Source organism: Rhipicephalus microplus, chromosome 2 (assembly GCF_043290135.1).
Source record: "Rhipicephalus microplus isolate Deutch F79 chromosome 2, USDA_Rmic, whole genome shotgun sequence".
Taxonomy (NCBI): domain Eukaryota; kingdom Metazoa; phylum Arthropoda; class Arachnida; order Ixodida; family Ixodidae; genus Rhipicephalus; species Rhipicephalus microplus.
Window position 1 is genome coordinate 181,055,649 of NC_134701.1, and position 17,448 is coordinate 181,073,096.

A 17,448-nucleotide genomic window follows, 5' to 3' on the forward strand; every position below is an offset into this window, starting at 1 on the left:
ACCAACGACGCTGACACTGACACCAACGCCGTAATTGCTGCGATATGAGCTATTTAACGATGTCGCGTTAATAACGTAAAGGAGGCTTCATAACATGAACAGAAATTATGATTTGTGTACGTCGCAAATTGGATTAGATTGGATAAACTTTTTTTTGGTCCTCCAAAACCCAGATCGCTGTTTTTCGGGCAGCTCCCACGTGGGACTGAGATACCAAGCTCCTCAGCCGCCTCGGGGGCTTGGTGGACAGCCCAGAGCTGATCTGCCAAGGACGAGCTGCGGATTGCCACCTCCCATCTGGCAGAGGTGATGTTCGATAAATGAGCGAATTTGGTGCACTGCCAATGTACTTGTATTATAGTAGCCCCACGTGAGTTTACAAGACGCTTAAGAAATGCCGCTCCTCAAGCTTTCGCTGTAACCGCGCTGAAGTTTGCGCGCAGGCGTGGCGTTCTTAACGCGATGTAGCGTTTAACAGGTCCTTTCACAAAAAGGTCTGGCGTCAGTGTCGGCGTCGTTGCTTGTGAACGAAAAAGCATCATCTTATGCGTGACTGAAAAATTCTCTATATTTAGGTCGGCATGAATCTCTATTAGATCTCATTATTAAATTGTCTAACTGAGTAAATATGGCAATTTATTTGAAGCATTGACGTGGCACATCTTTCTCACTCTAAAGGCGGCAGACTTTCGTTTACGTTGCACATGCAAAAATTTTACTGGTATTTACATATGTGAAATACCCGCCTACATTTAAAGCTTCATTAGCTTTCGGGACCGAAGAAAAATGTATTGCTTGTACATCCCCAAAAATACGTATAAATGCAAAAAATTAAAATATGAGCATACGAAAAAAGCTTAAGAAAAGTTGTCTCACTTTTTTTCATGTCCGAAGGCAGCGCTCGCAGAGTAACTTGGCCAGCAGAAATACACGCACGGAGAAAAAAACAAGCGGTGACTTTCAAGTACTAGCCACGCTGTATGTCTACAGTCATTGTATCGCTCTATCATTGAATGAAAAAGAAAGCTTGGTAAAAAGAAGATTAGGAAGTCGCTTCTTTTGTACAAGGCAATTTGGCGTGGCTTGTCCGTTTATTGTTACGAATGAGGCTGCTTGCGAGTGGAAATCTGTATTTCACGACAGTCAGGCGTCCCGACGTCTATACGCACATCAACAGCACCGAAAGTGCGAGTATTGAGCCACCGCGATTTGTCTCATGGGACGATGCAGGCAACGCAACCTCGCGGCTTCACGTCCTGATGGATGCAGCCGCAAGGCTTACTTAAGCCGAAACCGTAAGCACATTTTGTATGTTTTTTGTCAATTCATGGCGGCCGCATCTCATGGGCAGCTAACGTGGTTGCTTGGGCAAGTTGGTACGATATTATTTACATAAAAACAGCGCAAATAATGAGGGACTAGAAAAGGAGGAGACAGACAGCGGCACCTACTTACAACAAGATTGTTTTGCTGGAACCACGCAATACATACTTCAGCAGTGTGTCACAAATAACAGGAATGACAACCCAATGAAAACAGAATTCACCTAAAATCTGAGTAATCATCGTGATAACGTGTCAGAAGTATGAATAAATTTTCTTCAGAATGTTGGCACACAGATGTTCATGGCCCGTTATCACGGTGATTACTCGGTTGTTATAGGTAAATTCTGTTTTCTTTGGGCTGTCATTCCTCTTATTTGTCAGATACTGCTCAAGGATATATCGCGCGGTTCCATCAACTAAATCTTGTCGTAAGTCAGTGCCACTGCCTGTTTCTTTTTCTTTTCTTGTTCCTCGTTATTTGCGCTGTTTTTATGTGAATTCATGGGCAGGAAAGGCGACAAAAAGTAATAAACGAGATCATGTTCTCCTAATGTGACGTATAGGCGAAGAAATTCCATGTGGTCAAAGTGAATTGCGAGTTCTTCAAATCGTTGTGCCTCGTGATATGACAGCGCATTTGACAATGCGACACCACTGGTGTGAGTTGAAAATTTGAGGGCGCGTCTTTATTAGACGATACACAGGCGTCTCGTTGATCTGTGCGTTAGCAACACCGTCACGGCAGCGGTGTATATTAAATTACAAACAGCAGTATCCAAATTGTTCACAAATATTAAGCGTGAATACACGAGGATGTTCTTTCGTATTTTTTAAACCTGTGCGAAATCACGACTCGTTGTAATCCGTACTTGTACTCAGCTAGGCTCAGGCTTCGTTCACGAGACACATGTCTACGCTGTAGGATGGTTGGTGTAGGCAATAGAGGCATTGAACATGTTATCATCGAAGGCAGTGTGCCAACACCTTGCTCTCAATTTAACTCAAAGACCCTTAAGCTCAGTTCGTGTTTTCATTCACATGATGTTCGTACCCTCAAGCCGTATTGAACAAACGCAAACAGCACTAACAGGAAAACTTGGTGGATTTCGCGTCAGATCTCCAAGCAACAGCAGAGGCTGCCTCATCACTGTAGAATTGTCGACAACTAAGAATTGAAAATCTCACATGAAAATGAATGGTCTATAAGCGGGTAAATTTATCCGTAATAATCGCGTGAACCACTTATTCTATGCACTTTTGGTGGCTGAACATTCTACAGTCTCTCGAATCTATAATGGAATGACGAACAATTTCGGGGCGGCCGTGAGGAAGTGTTCTCCTACGTCGTAGAATACTGCAGCGGCGGCACGCATGCGGCGAACTTGCCGACCACGTTGCCAGGTGGCGCGTAATTTGCAACGACGAGAATCTTGTTGGTGGGACCACGAGCCTGCGCGCACCCCATGCGAGTCGTCTCCTTCCAGATGAGCTGCGTGAAGTGGCCGACAGCGTCCACATCCGGATCGCTACCGTCCCAGCGGTAATCCGAGATCTCGCTGTACCACGATTCGACAGCCTCGCGTCCTGCGCAGGCCAAAACGCTGGTCAACGCAGGTTCCAAGGCTTTTGTAGAGGACTGGCGTTATTAAAGTGTATAAAAAATCGTGACTGATGGGTGGCCTAGCACGTTATGTACTGTTCTTCGATTTATTAAAAAGCCGGTTCTAAATCGGTGGAGCTTCTGAGGCACACATATACTTTTTAGACATTAATGCATTGATTTAATATTACAAAAGACATAAGTAACCACGACGCTAACAACAAGTATTTGCTATATCAAACGTCTATACAGTGAAACCCAAAACCTTCAAACTGAGATCAATGCAATTATTTTTGTAGTGTTATCGAATAGGATAATCTACGGATATGCATCGAAACCCCGGGCAGCAAGAGGCGCCCCTCGAAGCTGGCTTTTCCTGCCAAGATCATGTTTTATCTCACAGATGGAGTCCTGGCCGCGTGCATTTCGAAAAGCGAGTGGTGCAATTAAGATGGCTCAGTGCGGAGCAACTAAAACCTACCGCTTCTAATAATGCGCATTCTCGCATGATTCTTTGTCACCAAGTGTATCGTGTGCTGCCATCACGGTCACCGTTTCCTTGTTCGCGAATATTCACCGTAAAGCGGAACAATTCGCGCTTATCTATGGCACCAGTGGTGACAAATCCTGTCGGACGTCCAGAACAAAACTCTGATGTCGCCGCTTCGTAAAGATTTTCTGAAAATGAACCGAGTACCATAACGAAAAAAACAACAACAAAGCTCACATCAAGGCCAAGGCGAACAAGATCGTCTCGAGCAGCCGCTGAATACGTACAGCTGCGAATGAATATGTTTGAGTGTTATTCAAGTCGATGCCGAATTTTTCTTTGCACAACCCGCCCATGTATGCGAACCACAACCCCCAACTTCAAAACACGCGAAAATGTAAGAAGATAAAAATTCCGGAGTGGCGCCGTGAAGCCAGCTTCATTGTAAATCAGTGCCGTGAAGATAAATAGCCGTATTTCTGCACCAAAAACAACTTGCAACCTCTCTTCACCCCCCCCCCCCCACACACACACACTTGTAGAATACATCAAAACTATTTTTTTCTTTTTAAATAACTGTGCGCAGGTTATATTGTGTAAAAGAAGTATGGCAAAAATAAATTATTTAGTTTTAAAAAATTCCGTTGATTTAGGTGTAATGTTATGATACAGGATATCGTTGACATCTCTTTCGCGCACCATTAGTAAGAAAACTAAACAATGGTGTCTAATTCTACGACACGTATTTTCATTTTCTTCGCCACATTTTCAAACAGAGTATCATGGTCGTTCAATAAATCGTACGATGTGGCTGGGTATGCTATCGCGTAAAACTTTGTAATTTCCAGCAGCTTCTACAGCATTTGAACATATGCGATCACCTGTAATTTGATGATTGGGGTTGCTGGACCACTTGACGTACACATTTTCGCCGTATTCCGAGTCCGGGCTGTGTTCAAAGCGATCTTCTTTGGCGAGAGTGGTGGCCCATTTTTTCGCAATACCATTCAGCTGCAAAGATGAGCCGAAGGCGCCATGAGTTATAGTAACTTAGTATTGATGCACCACGGAACAACGCCTTTGCACGACAGAGTATTTTAAAAAACCACGGTCGCGCCACCACATGCAAGCGGACAGCGCTAGTTGCGGCCGCTTCTGCGCGCTGTGTTCCTTTCAACAAAAATATTGCCCAGGTGGCTCACGTGCCTGCTTGGTTCACCGCTTTCACAGAAAAGCTGTACGACGAAGACGGATCGCAACAATGCTAACTAACTAACTAACTAATTAACTAACTAACTAACTAACTAACTAACTAACTATCTAACTAACTAACTGACTGACTGACTAATCAACTACCTGACTGACTAACTACCTGACTAATTATTTATTAATATGAATAATATTATAGGTAAATAATTCATTAATAAATATTACCATAATTACCAGCTGACTAACAAACTAACTGGCTAAATAGGTAAATTTATAATTGACTAAAAATAAAAGATCAAACAAATAAACGAAGTACTTCGTTTTACGTGTCGAAAGTAAGCGCTTCTTGTAAAATCAACTGTAAGGCCAATGATGAAGGGGCAATATGACTGATCATCTAATCCGGAATGTGATTGGCGCCTCTAAAAACATACCAAGAAGCAATTGAGGAAGAGTTATGGAAAAAATTTCAAGATCCCACTTGCAGTGGGAAACAATGATATGCGAAGCGCGAATGAGAAATGTTGATATGTCACTTTAAAATCAGCACAACGCTACGAGGTGAAGGTAAATGATGCCGTACCATAACTTCTGTGTCATGATTATCATGTTCGGTTGTGTCTTTTACCTTCGTCATCTATTCACGTCACGTGATACCAAATTCAGTATATATGGAGCTAGTGAAACGGCCGCGAGCACGCTAAGAGCGTGGTATGCTGTGAAGTTCCTACATGACGTGTGTGTCAGGATCATCATGTTTGCACCAGTCATATCTTTCGTCATCTATTGACGTCACGTAACACAAAAATTTGGTATATGTGGAGCTAGCAAAACGGCCGCGAGCGCATCATGAAGGGCCCAATATACTCAAATGCGGCGTTGACGCACGCGCACGCTGGGCACAGCGACGCAACGTTGGCAAAACGCGAGCAATTTACAGTCCGACGCCAGACGCGACCAGCGTCTGTCAGCGCGGCCCGACGGCAACCGGCTCGAAATGCGACGTGCTGCTTTACCCAGACAACACTGCCTCTGCCTCTTTACGTAGCGGAGGGACGCCGGACGCGCTGAAACGCGCATGCGTCAAAGCAACGCAGCGTGGCGTGCACTTGCGAGTTAGCAGGACCGGTGCCTGACGTCGCAACGCCGGCGTGACGTAACGAAATCAACCCCGATGAGCACGCGCACCGCGTCACGTCTAAATGTATAGGCGCCTTGACTGTGGCATGTAGTCACGTTGTTACATAACATGCATATCATGCTTATCGTGCTTGCACCAGTCACATACCTTCGTCATCTATTGACGTCACGCAATACGAAATTTGTCATATGTGAAGCTAGCGAAAAGGCCGTGAGCGCATCATGAGTGTGGCATGCGCTCATGTTGTTACATGACACGCTTGCCATGATTATCATGTTTGGACGTGTCATTCACCTATTTCGTCCATTCGCATCGCGTAACAAGTTTGGCACATGTGAAGCTAGTGGAACGGCCGCGAGTGGATCATGAGTGTAGCATGTAGTCAGGTCGTTACATGACACGCATCTCATGTTTATCATGTTTGCACCAGTCTCATATCTTCGTCATCCATTCACGTCCCGCAATACCAAATGTAGTATAAGTGAAGCTAGTGGGACAGACGCCAGCGCATCATGAGCGTGGCATGTAATCATGTTGTTACGTGACGCGCATCTTAAGATTATCACGTTCGAACCAGTTAGATACCTTCGTCATCCATCCACGTACCCTAATACCAAAATTAGTATATGTGACGCTAGCGAAATGGCCGAGAGCGCATCACTAGCGTGACATGTAGTCATGTTGTTACATGATACACATATCATGATTTTCATGTGAGGGTCTGTCGCTTGTGTTTGCCATGCAATCATGTCATACCATACTAATTATGCAACATGTCATGTGAAAGAAACCGCCGCAAGAGCAGCAAGACCATGAAATGTAAATCATGACATTCATGACATACATGTCTTGATTTTTATGTTTTGACTAGTCAAATATACTCGCAATACAGTCATGTTATGCCATACCAAATTTCGTATGGATACCGTTAGTGAAACGGCCAGGAGAGCTGAAAGTCGTAGGTGGCTAAATAGATAGATAGATAGATAGATAGATAGATAGATAGATAGATAGATAGATAGATAGATAGATAGATAGATAGATAGATAGATAGATAGATAGATAGATTCGTCATCCATTCACGTCCCGCAATACCAAATGTAGTATAAGTGAAGCTAGTGGGACAGACGCCAGCGCATCATGAGCGTGGCATGTAATCATGTTGTTACGTGACGCGCATCTTAAGATTATCACGTTCGAACCAGTTAGATACCTTCGTCATCCATCCACGTACCCTAATACCAAAATTAGTATATGTGACGCTAGCGAAATGGCCGAGAGCGCATCACTAGCGTGACATGTAGTCATGTTGTTACATGATACACATATCATGATTTTCATGTGAGGGTCTGTCGCTTGTGTTTGCCATGCAATCATGTCATACCATACTAATTATGCAACATGTCATGTGAAAGAAACCGCCGCAAGAGCAGCAAGACCATGAAATGTAAATCATGACATTCATGACATACATGTCTTGATTTTTATGTTTTGACTAGTCAAATATACTCGCAATACAGTCATGTTATGCCATACCAAATTTCGTATGGATACCGTTAGTGAAACGGCCAGGAGAGCTGAAAGTCGTAGGTGGCTAAATAGATAGATAGATAGATAGATAGATAGATAGATAGATAGATAGATAGATAGATAGATAGATAGATAGATAGATAGATAGATAGATAGATAGATAGATAGATAGATAGATAGATAGATAGATAGATAGATACGCTCAAAGTCGCCGAAGTTCGCCAAGAAATGCTTCGCATTTAAAAAGCAGCAAATAGCGATCCAAGTAGTGGCGTATTTTTCACCTAATGCCAAGCCTCATGAAGTGGTAAGACGTCTTCGTATAAGTTGATTAGCTGAGCAGACAATGTGTGCATATCACGCGCTCCAAGTATACCGTCGTACACTCAGGATCGTTCGAGATAAGAGCACAGATGCCAGTTTCATCGCCAAGAAGTGCACGCTACGGTGCGACGGTGGCCATGTCAAGCATTTGGAGGTCGTAAGAGCATTTATGCTACACTTGAGGTGTCATAGATAAGAAATGATTATTGCGACGATACCAATTCAGATAGCCGAAAGTGCCACCCTATATGGCAGAGAAGCTCATCCTTACGAAATTGTATCGATACCATAGCTTAGCGCATTTACCCATGGGTAAACTCACTCACACTCATTTGAACGTGTGAACGTGAGAACTCACTCACACTCATTCGAACAAGTGAGTATAAACGTAATAGGGTACTCATGAGTGTGAGTATGAGTGAATACTCATATGTGTGAATAGGGTTTGGTACGATAGCTGAGCGAGTGCGAAGGCTGAAAAAATTGTCGCGAGTGAATTTGAGACAGTACCCCGTTGTAGTGCCGACCTATGAACAAGATAGTTCAATATCTTCTAAGTTATTCACTATCTAAACTACTTCTAATTTTTTTGGCGAAACGCTACCTAAATTGTGTCTCACAACGTCCAGAATGTGGTAAAATTTTACCGTGGTTTTAGTTACAATGTGACAGGGAGCAGCGAGTGGCCTATCAAATGTCTATGACAGCCAGTTCGGTTGGTTGCAAGATTGCTCCCTTGGATGCACTATACACACCAACGACGCGCAGCCCCATTTTACCTTGGCGTCCAGCTGCAACGGAGGCACACCGTGCAGGGCGCGATAGTAGTTGTGCCAGTCGAGCGAGTTCTTCTGGAAATCTGCCTCGCTCATGGGCTGATCTCGTGACAGCATCGTCTGGCTGCCCGGAGTGATTATCTCCTCGACGATATCCTTGGTGCCATCAGATCGGTTGATGATTTTCTTGCGCAGCATAGAACTCTGCACCGTCTTGGTCTGTACAATGCGCCGTCCACGCTGGAAGGTGAAGAACGTCAGCGAAGGTCACCAGCAGAAGTGGCTGCATTAGCGACGACTTCGAAAAGCCGTTTATGAACCCGCAATACGATCATCCCAGGATATCTTGCACAGCTATCATTTCTTCCTCTCATACTACCAGTCGCAGTGACCCAGCATTATGGTGATATCGCAGAAAAGGTTACACTGAAGTTAATTGGTACGAATCACTTCGGCTGCTTAGGACGTTTGCAGATAAAACGTTGCCCCTTTATAAATTCCCTCGGGGAGAATAGCGCCTCGTAAATTTTCCTTCACCACTCGTTCACTGTTACCAAATGACGTCAGTTGCTCGATCAGGTAGTCATATTTATACGCACATGCCAGCGAGATGCTGAATTAGGGTGGATATATAACCAAATCGTTATTCTCTGAGCTTCATCGACATTGGAAATGAGTGTGAAATTAAGCGAGCGTATCGAGGGGCTGCGGTGCTACGGCATATTAAGGTACTTTTGTCTTGGACAGTGAGGTCAGTGACATTGGTGAAGTGATATGAAACGTGACATATTGACGCTTGCGCTCGTTTTTCACGGGTTGTAACGCACAAAGCTATACAAACTGCCCACATCAATGTGGCAAGCCTTTTACGCAGTACTACATGGACGGACCACAATACGCGCACAGCATATTCCGGTATTGGTTGTTGAAAGATATCAGAAAAATTAAGCTTTATAGGAAGACCACGCTTTGTAGAGAAAGCGTGCTATATAGAAAAACACTACTATCTTCACTGTTCGAGCGTGTTCTGTGACCCCGAATGCCTGCTTGCAAAGTGCGGGCAGAAAGTGTGCTGCGGGTCACTCGCGACCACCACACAAAATGCATATATACATAAAAGAAACACTGCATGAACTTTGCTTTCTGTGCGTTGGGGCAGTGCTCAACCTCCTAGCTTAGGAACGAAATTGCTGAGTTATGCTCAACTGTGCTCTTGCTTGACCATAAGAGTTAAAACAGAGAAACCCCGGTCGCCGAACGACCGCCAATAGACATATAGCTCTCCTATACACTAACTGAACATATGCGTTGTTTATGAACGAAGGACGATGTCCGATCGACAAAGGCTGTCTGTGCTTGCTTTCCCTCCGCCACCATCAGAGTTCAAGACTGAGATATACTCGACATGGCTGACGTCAGCATACAGCATGCGGCAAGCACTAATCAAGCGTCAACACGCATTCACGTTGGTGTCTTGCATGCATGCTATACTTTTTTCTGTGGCTCCTTAGAGTACGCGGGGCATTTAAACGTGAAGCGAGTGCACGTGCTTCGAATTATTGCATCGGCTCAGCAGCGCCATTATATAATAAGCGTGATGTGCGTGTGTGCGATATACACGCGAAGGTAGTTGGCCATAAATTATTGTTATTATTATTATTATTATTATTATTATTATTATTATTAATCTAGGATGTTACGTGCCTAATTGTCGATATGGTAATGAGGCAAAGTTTAGTGAATTTCAACTTGTTGTTGTTCTTCAACGCGCACCAAAATCGAAGAACTTGAACCCGAGTCTTTCGAGTGAGCAGCCGAGAACCTTAACCCCTGCACCCCGCGGCGGCCTAAGGGGTGCTCGTCCAGTACAACCACACGCATGATTCTCACGAATGAAGTCAGGCGCAATTTTCTGCGCAGGCTTTCCGTAATAAAAAAAAACACATATCTCCCTCTAAAGAGAACCCCGAGTAGTAGGCGAAGCAACCATGGGTCGACTTAATGTTCTTCAAAAAGGTCCTCTTTATTCATCACCATAGCTGTTCATAGTTGTGCACACGGCAGCTTTCCGAGCCCTCACCTGAAGCACACTCATGCTAATGTCTTCAATGATACTACTACGTTGTGTGTGTTAGAAAGAGAGCAGTAAACACTCTTTTTATACTGAGCAGCGCTGCGCTATTAGTGGGCTCCACCCGTAACAGAGCAGCGCCGCTGTGGACTGAGTGCTCTACCGCAGAGCCATCTAGTGGGTGCTCCGAGTACTAGCGTGACTACGACGTCCGACACAACACAAGTCCCGACCATGAGTGGCTTTCTTATGTAAAGGTCGTTGCTATCCTGAAAAATGCATGCACATGTCGTGCATGTCATCATGCGACTTATTTTTCTTTTCTTCGTTTAGAACAGCTAGTATCTTGTAACAGTGTGCGCTGCATATAAGAGCCTCCTTTAGAGACTGTTTAGTTTTGAATGTGTCAAAGAATTTCATAAAAAAAAGAGCTCGCGCTGGAATAACGGGTACTCACATCATCGAAACTGACGGTCTTGAATATTGTCGTTGTCGGGAAATTGTCGTCTAGTACCCCTGAAAGCAGTACAAACACACTGAGGTGGATAGTACACAGAAGCAGTATTTACTTTTCTTCATTTATTTTCAAAATTTAAACTTTTGGTTTCTAAGCCAAAATAGTTTGACGACTAAAATACGCGTGAATTTCTATTAGAAATTACCTTTACCAACAACACCCAAGTGCAAAATGTTCAATATGTCATTTGTTTTTTTTTCCTTTTTGTGTATGTTATATGACTATATATTGTCTGTTACAACGTCCAACTTCACTTGCCAGAGAGCTAGCAGTTACCTGCTCTAGTCAAAAATAGAATTTGGAAAAAAATTAAACACAAAAGACTCTTGTAAGTAAAATAAGCATATTGGTGATCTTTCAAGATCTTGCAAACGCACATTTACGCGATACTTTCACTGCGATGGTTAAACCTTGAGCAGTGCCTTATTACTGTGTGCTGCTAACAGCCAGCACTCGTGTACGTAGTACCCGTGCCTCATTTCATTTACCTGAAGTCAGTAAATGAAGCTACTTGCTCATGTTCCACTTCCACAGCATGCCACATCTTAAGGAGACCGAGTGTTCATTCGAGTTTCAAAGCGTCGTGGGTAAGGAAAATGTACTTCACATCCTCCTCAACCTATTCCACAATGGTGCGTGCGAAGAGCTCAAGACGCGCACATCACCTGTCGTGACAATGAAGCCCAAGCCAGACATACGCAATTCGAAGCGTCCGAGTGTGGCTTGTATAGATTCGGCGCTATGCCCTCTTCCCGTAGGCAAACAGAGAAAGTGCGTAGCTTTGTGTTGCCGCGCGCTCACTCACTCTACAGGGGAGAGGGCGTGGCACCGAGTGTATGCGCCATGCGCTGACACGTAGCAACTCGTACTTGCGGTCTGGCCTTATTAAAGGTACCGCCATGATTGCCAAAAGGAATGACATGTCGGTATACGCTGCGCGAAGCTGAAGGTGTGTACAAAGTGGTGAAAGGACACAAGGGCAAAACCGTAAGTGCTTTGACTATTCTGACGTCTCCCACAGTGCCAAGAAATGGCTCCTGGGTGTGGTCACCCAGGTTCAGATTTATGTACAGGTCTGCTTTATTGTATTGTTAGTTCTAAGAGCTTTGTTTTTTCGCCTGTTCTATCTGCGCTTTCGTCCTGACAAGTGGAATCCAGAAACTACTGAAAAGAACTCTACGATATCTAGTAACGCCTAAAGTAGCTCATAAAAATATATAAGATAATACTTTCTTTTATTCTGTGCAGAGATAAGAACAACGTGTTTTTCGGAAATCTCAGGAGTACACTACGGTACCGATTGTCACACGTACGCGCCACCCTAAAATTAGTGGAGAAATTCACGAGCGTTTCAGTGAAGGCAGGCACAGATTTAGATGACTACAAGGAACCCTTTGAGAAGCTTAACGGCAATGCCGAGGTTTATAGTCGAACATTATCAGAACGCGTATTTTAACCATGGTGCTTCTGACAAAATTTCGTAAAAGTATGCATCACCTCACTTCTTTAACTTGAGGCTTGATTTGAGTTCATTATTAAGGCGTTTTTAATTACCGCTACTTATCACTACAATAATGTCTTATCATTTCTTCATGCAACGAAAGTGTCACATTTTGATGCTTATTCTGCTCGAAAAAAGCAGAAGGAAAAAGAAAAGGCAGAGTAGAAGTACTTAATGGTTGCGGGCGCTTTGAAATTCACTGAATGCGGGCAGATAGTTCTACAATAATGTCTTATCATTTCTTCAAGCAACGAAATTGTCACATTTTGATGCTTATTGTGCTCGAAAAAAAACAACAGAAGGAAAAAGAAAAGGCAGAGTAGAAGTACTGAATGATTGCGGGCGCTTCGAAATTCACTGAATGCAGGCAGATAATTATAAGCGCTGTTAGGTGAGTTCCCGGTAGTTTGCGCACATACCTGTATGTTTGAGCTTAATGAACTCGAAAAGAGAACGCATTTCACCATCGTCAATACGTAGCATTTGAGTCGGCCAAAAACCTTCGTTCGCTCTATTTACATACGCGAAAGTATTCGCAACTGGACTTGGGGCTTATTTAGGGTGTCGTTTGTTGTTAAGCCTTTAGTGCATTTATTTGACGTTGTAATGGTACATGCAACTATTCTAGCCGAAATATTGAAAGTATAGTGTCGCTGTGCTTAAGCATTATTGCGTAGCTGAGTGAACGCATTCGGTTGCACTTGCACAGTGCGATCAGCTCGTGGCCACTAGATACAAGCTCAGGCCGAATACGATAGTATAATTCACGTGTATGCAGAATGTGACATAAAGTTCACTAAATCACCGTTCAAAGATCAGATAGGTACAGCGCTGAAGCGCATTCATTTCCAAACGTCAGATTCAACGCTCGACGCGGCTAAGTAAGGATTTTCGTGGGCTATTGCACGTACGAACCCATTGATTGTCACTGGCACTCTGTTTTGAATAACAGCGCCGAGTGCGCGCCAGATCCTACGCTTACCGCTCGGTGGGCGACGGCATGTGCAGCACCACATCAGCTTGTCAGCGAGCAAGCGCAGGTATTCGCTCATCGTGGTAGAAGGCCACGCTCGCCCAAGTGCCGCCGCTGCCGTTCTCCGATCGGCCGCTCACTTTCTTCTTCTTCTTCTTCTTCTTCTTTGTGTTTTTGTTCTTGTTCGTCTATTAACTGTGGTGCACCCGCACTAGAGGAATTAGCCTAGAATTGAGTGGTTTCAAAATCTTGTATGAAGCTGTAATAACGAACGTGATACAATAGAAAGCACACACATTACATTGCAAATCAGCGTGATCGATCTAATGTTCTTATCCAATTAAAAATGTCCGTTCTGGCTTCTTCTTCTTCTTTCGTTCGTATCATAACTTATACCAAATGCAGCAGATTAGCCGAGTAGTAGATGATTTTTTTCTAGTATTTTCTCTAGCATACAATGTGTAGAAGCTTTAGTTTAGGTACTGTAATGAATTTAGGTACGAAATATTGCTACTCAAATATTTAAAGCGGGGAGAATATAGGTAAATTATCGTTTACACTATCTGATTAACACCTTAATTGCAAAGAAAACAGCCGGCACGCGGTGTGGTGGAGTCAATGGGGCGCCCATTTAAGGGTTCCACCCCATGAGGATGGTCTTTAGGCCTATACCTAAATAAAGATTCCTTCTCTCACTCTCGCACGGTGACCTCAACAAAGCACCTTGTTCCGTGAAAACATTATTTGTTTTTTATCAAGCGATTATTGTTTCAAAAATCACGCACCATATACCAATGAAATTTTGCACATAAAACCTAGAATATAATATTGATGACATCATAATAGTTATCAGTCTGAAAATATTTCAAAATAAATGCTATGCGAGAGCATAAAGATGTACAGTGTGTCTATAAATAATGTCACTTAATTACAAGGCTTTGAATGTGTGCTCATGATAAATGGGCTGGCAAAGTCCGAGAACCCCACGGTCAAGTTCTTGCCTGAGCAAGAACTTCAAAGGCTGAGACCATGGAGCAAGAATTCTGGCTACGTGGCTCAGTCATACATTTTCGGCAACAGGCAATGCCTCACACGTGAAGCCTCGCCTGGTGGCAAGGCCGGAAGGGCACTGGATTGGATTGGATAAACTTTTATTTGGTCCTCCAAAACACAGATCACTGTGTTGCGGGCATACCCCACGTGGGGACTGAGATGCCAAGCTCCTCAGCCGCCTCGCGGGCTTGGTGGACAGCCCAGAGCTGATCTGCCAAGGACGAGCTGCGGATTGCCCCCTCCCATCTGGCAGAGGTGATGTGCGATAAATGAGCGAATTTGGTGCACTGCCAGAGCATGTGTTATAATGAAGCTATTTCCCCACAATGTGGACAAAGATAACTTGGGTATAGGTCAGGGTACATGATGTGTAACATTTTCAAAGTAGGGTACATCCGCGTTTGCAAAAGCCTTAGTGTAAGTGCTTGGGGCCAGGTTAGATTTTTGTGAGGTGGAGGGAAAATCCTTCTAGACAGGTATAAATGTTTAGTGAGCTTGTTATATGTTGTAAGAATTTCCCTGTTATCCCCTTAACCTGTAGAACACATCCCCGGGGAGGCGCGGTTGGAGAGTTCTCGCACCGCCTCGTGTGCTGCTTCGTTGAGATTGGGAGGGGAATCGTTTATTTGTCCAAGGTGAGCTGGGAACCAACTCAGAATATGATGTGTTATGTTCTTGCCTTGCAGTATCTTCAGCGTTTGTTCACAGACCGTCCCCTTGGCGAACGCCCGTAGTGCTGCCATGGAATCACTGTAGACGACTTCAATGTTATCCATCTTGAGTGCTAAGGCGATGGCCACTTGTTCCGCAATGATTGGGTCTTTCGTCCTGACCGTCGCTGAGTTGACGACATGGCCAGCCCCATCGACTACCACTGCCACAAACGCTTTCCGATTGGCGTAGGAAGCCGCGTCAACAAATACGACCCCTCGTTCCTTGTTTGAGACTTGACGAAGTATAGTCCTGGCCCTCGCTACTCTTCTTCCGACGTTGTGTTCTGGATGCATGTTTCTCGGTATAGGAGATACCGTGATAGTATCCCTGATGTTGTCAGGGATATCATTGTAATTGCGTCTGATTGCTATTGGGTGTTAGCCCAGCTCCTGCAGGATCATTCTCCCCGACCTTGTAGTAGATAACCTTGAAACTGTGCTCTCTCTTGGGCTTCTGCTATTTCTTCGAGCGTGTTGTGTATGCCAAGCTCAAGTAAACGCTCGGTGCTGGTATGTATGGGTAGGCCCAGGACCTTCTTGATAACTTTCCTGAGGAGCACATTCAGTGTCTCGGACTCTGCTCTATACCAGTTGTGCATTGCTGCCTCGTATGTGAAGTGACTTAGAACAAACGCATGCATCAACCTGATGAGGTTGTCTTCCTTGATCCCATTTCTTTTGTTGGCCACTCTGCGTATGAGGTGCACCACACTGTCTGTTTTCCGAGTTAACTTGGCTATAGATTTGCTGTTAGTGCCGGTAGACTCTATCAGCATTCCCAGGACTTTGATGGAGTCGACGCTCTGGATGGCATCCCCTTGATTTGTACGGAGATGGATGTCTATCTGGTTTAACGGCTTCCATCCCCTGGGCTTCGGTCCCCGGCGTGCAGTCCGATAAAGCAAAAGTTCTGACTTACTCGAGGAGCACTTGAGGCCGGAAGGGCGAAGGTAGTCTTCTACGGTGTCAATCGCCTCTTGCAGGGCACTATCAATCTGCACCTCACTTCCACCTGTGCACCAGATGGTAATGTCATCTGCGTAGATGCTGTGCTTCAATCCTTCAATGCTGGATAATTTCTTTGACAGTCCAATCATGGCAATGTTGAACAGCATTGGTGAAATCACTGCCCCTTGTGGCGTGCCCCTTGCTTCTAGTTCGATTGCTGCGGTCTCGATATTTGCAATCTTCATCACGGCTTTCCGATCTGTAAGAAAGGACCATACGTAGTCATAGAAGGCTTTCCCTAGACCAAGCTTGGAAATTGCTTCGAGTATGAATGAGTGGTGGATGTTGTCAAACGCTTTTTCAAGATCTAGGCATAGAATGTCTCTCACGTCTCTGGTTTCATTGTCAATGACCTGGTGTTTGATAAGCTTCAATGCATCTTGTGTGGATAGCCTTGCCCTGAATCCAACCATACTGTGTGTATATATGTCGTTATCTTCCAAGTACTTGTTTATCCTGTGCAGTATGGCATGTTCTGCGACCTCACCGATACATGATGTCAAGGATATTGGCCTCATGTTGTCCAAGTTAGGGGGCTTTCCTGGCTTAGGAATAAGGATCGTGCTGGCCAGCTTCCACTGCTCTGGCACCCTGCCTTCTTTCCATGCTGAATTGATCATATCCCTCACGGTTTCAAATGAATCGTCATCAAGGTTACGCAGGGCCTTGTTTGATATACCATCCGGGCCAGGTGCCGACCTGCCGTTGAGATCATGCAAGGCTCTTCTGATCTCCTCGATGTTAAAGTCGCCCTCAAGACCTGGATTTGGCATGCCCTGGTACTGTCTACTTGGTGGTGCCAATCCTCTTTTGATTGGGAGGTACTTATGCACGAGCTGCTGAACAACTTGCTGTTCTGTAGTGCGCCCTATCTCTTTATGCAAAATTCGAGCGATAACATGCTTTTGATTTGTTTTGGTGGTGTTTTCGTTGAGGAGATGCTTTAACATATTACATGTCTTGCCATTGCGCATCTGACCATCGACGGAGTTGCAGATTTCGTCCCATTGCTGCCTCGATAGTGCGCGACAATGTTCCTCGACTGATCTGTTTACCTCAGCTATCTTCTTCCTCAGTCTTCGGTTCAGGCGCTGACCCTTCCAACGGTTCAGTAGTGCTTGCTTTGCCTCAAGAAGATGAGCGAGCCGGCTATCCATTCTTTCAACCGGAAAATCTATGGTAATGGTGGAGGAGACGGATTTGATGTCATCTTTTAT

The 17,448-nt window shown here is 44.5% G+C and overlaps 1 protein-coding gene across 1 annotated transcript; it reads right to left on the reverse strand.

The window, feature by feature from the left end:
• Positions 1-2,518: 2,518 nt before the first annotated feature.
• Positions 2,519-13,597, reverse strand: LOC119169379 (Golgi-associated plant pathogenesis-related protein 1-like). The gene is made up of 5 exons (XM_037420476.2): positions 13,467-13,597; positions 10,924-10,982; positions 8,399-8,635; positions 4,297-4,426; positions 2,519-2,909 (listed from the first exon to the last, which is right to left on the reverse strand). The coding sequence occupies exons 1-5, from the start codon at positions 13,534-13,536 to the stop codon at positions 2,665-2,667; spliced, it is 741 nt and encodes a 246-aa protein (XP_037276373.2). The 5' UTR covers positions 13,537-13,597; the 3' UTR covers positions 2,519-2,664.
• Positions 13,598-17,448: the final 3,851 nt, after the last annotated feature.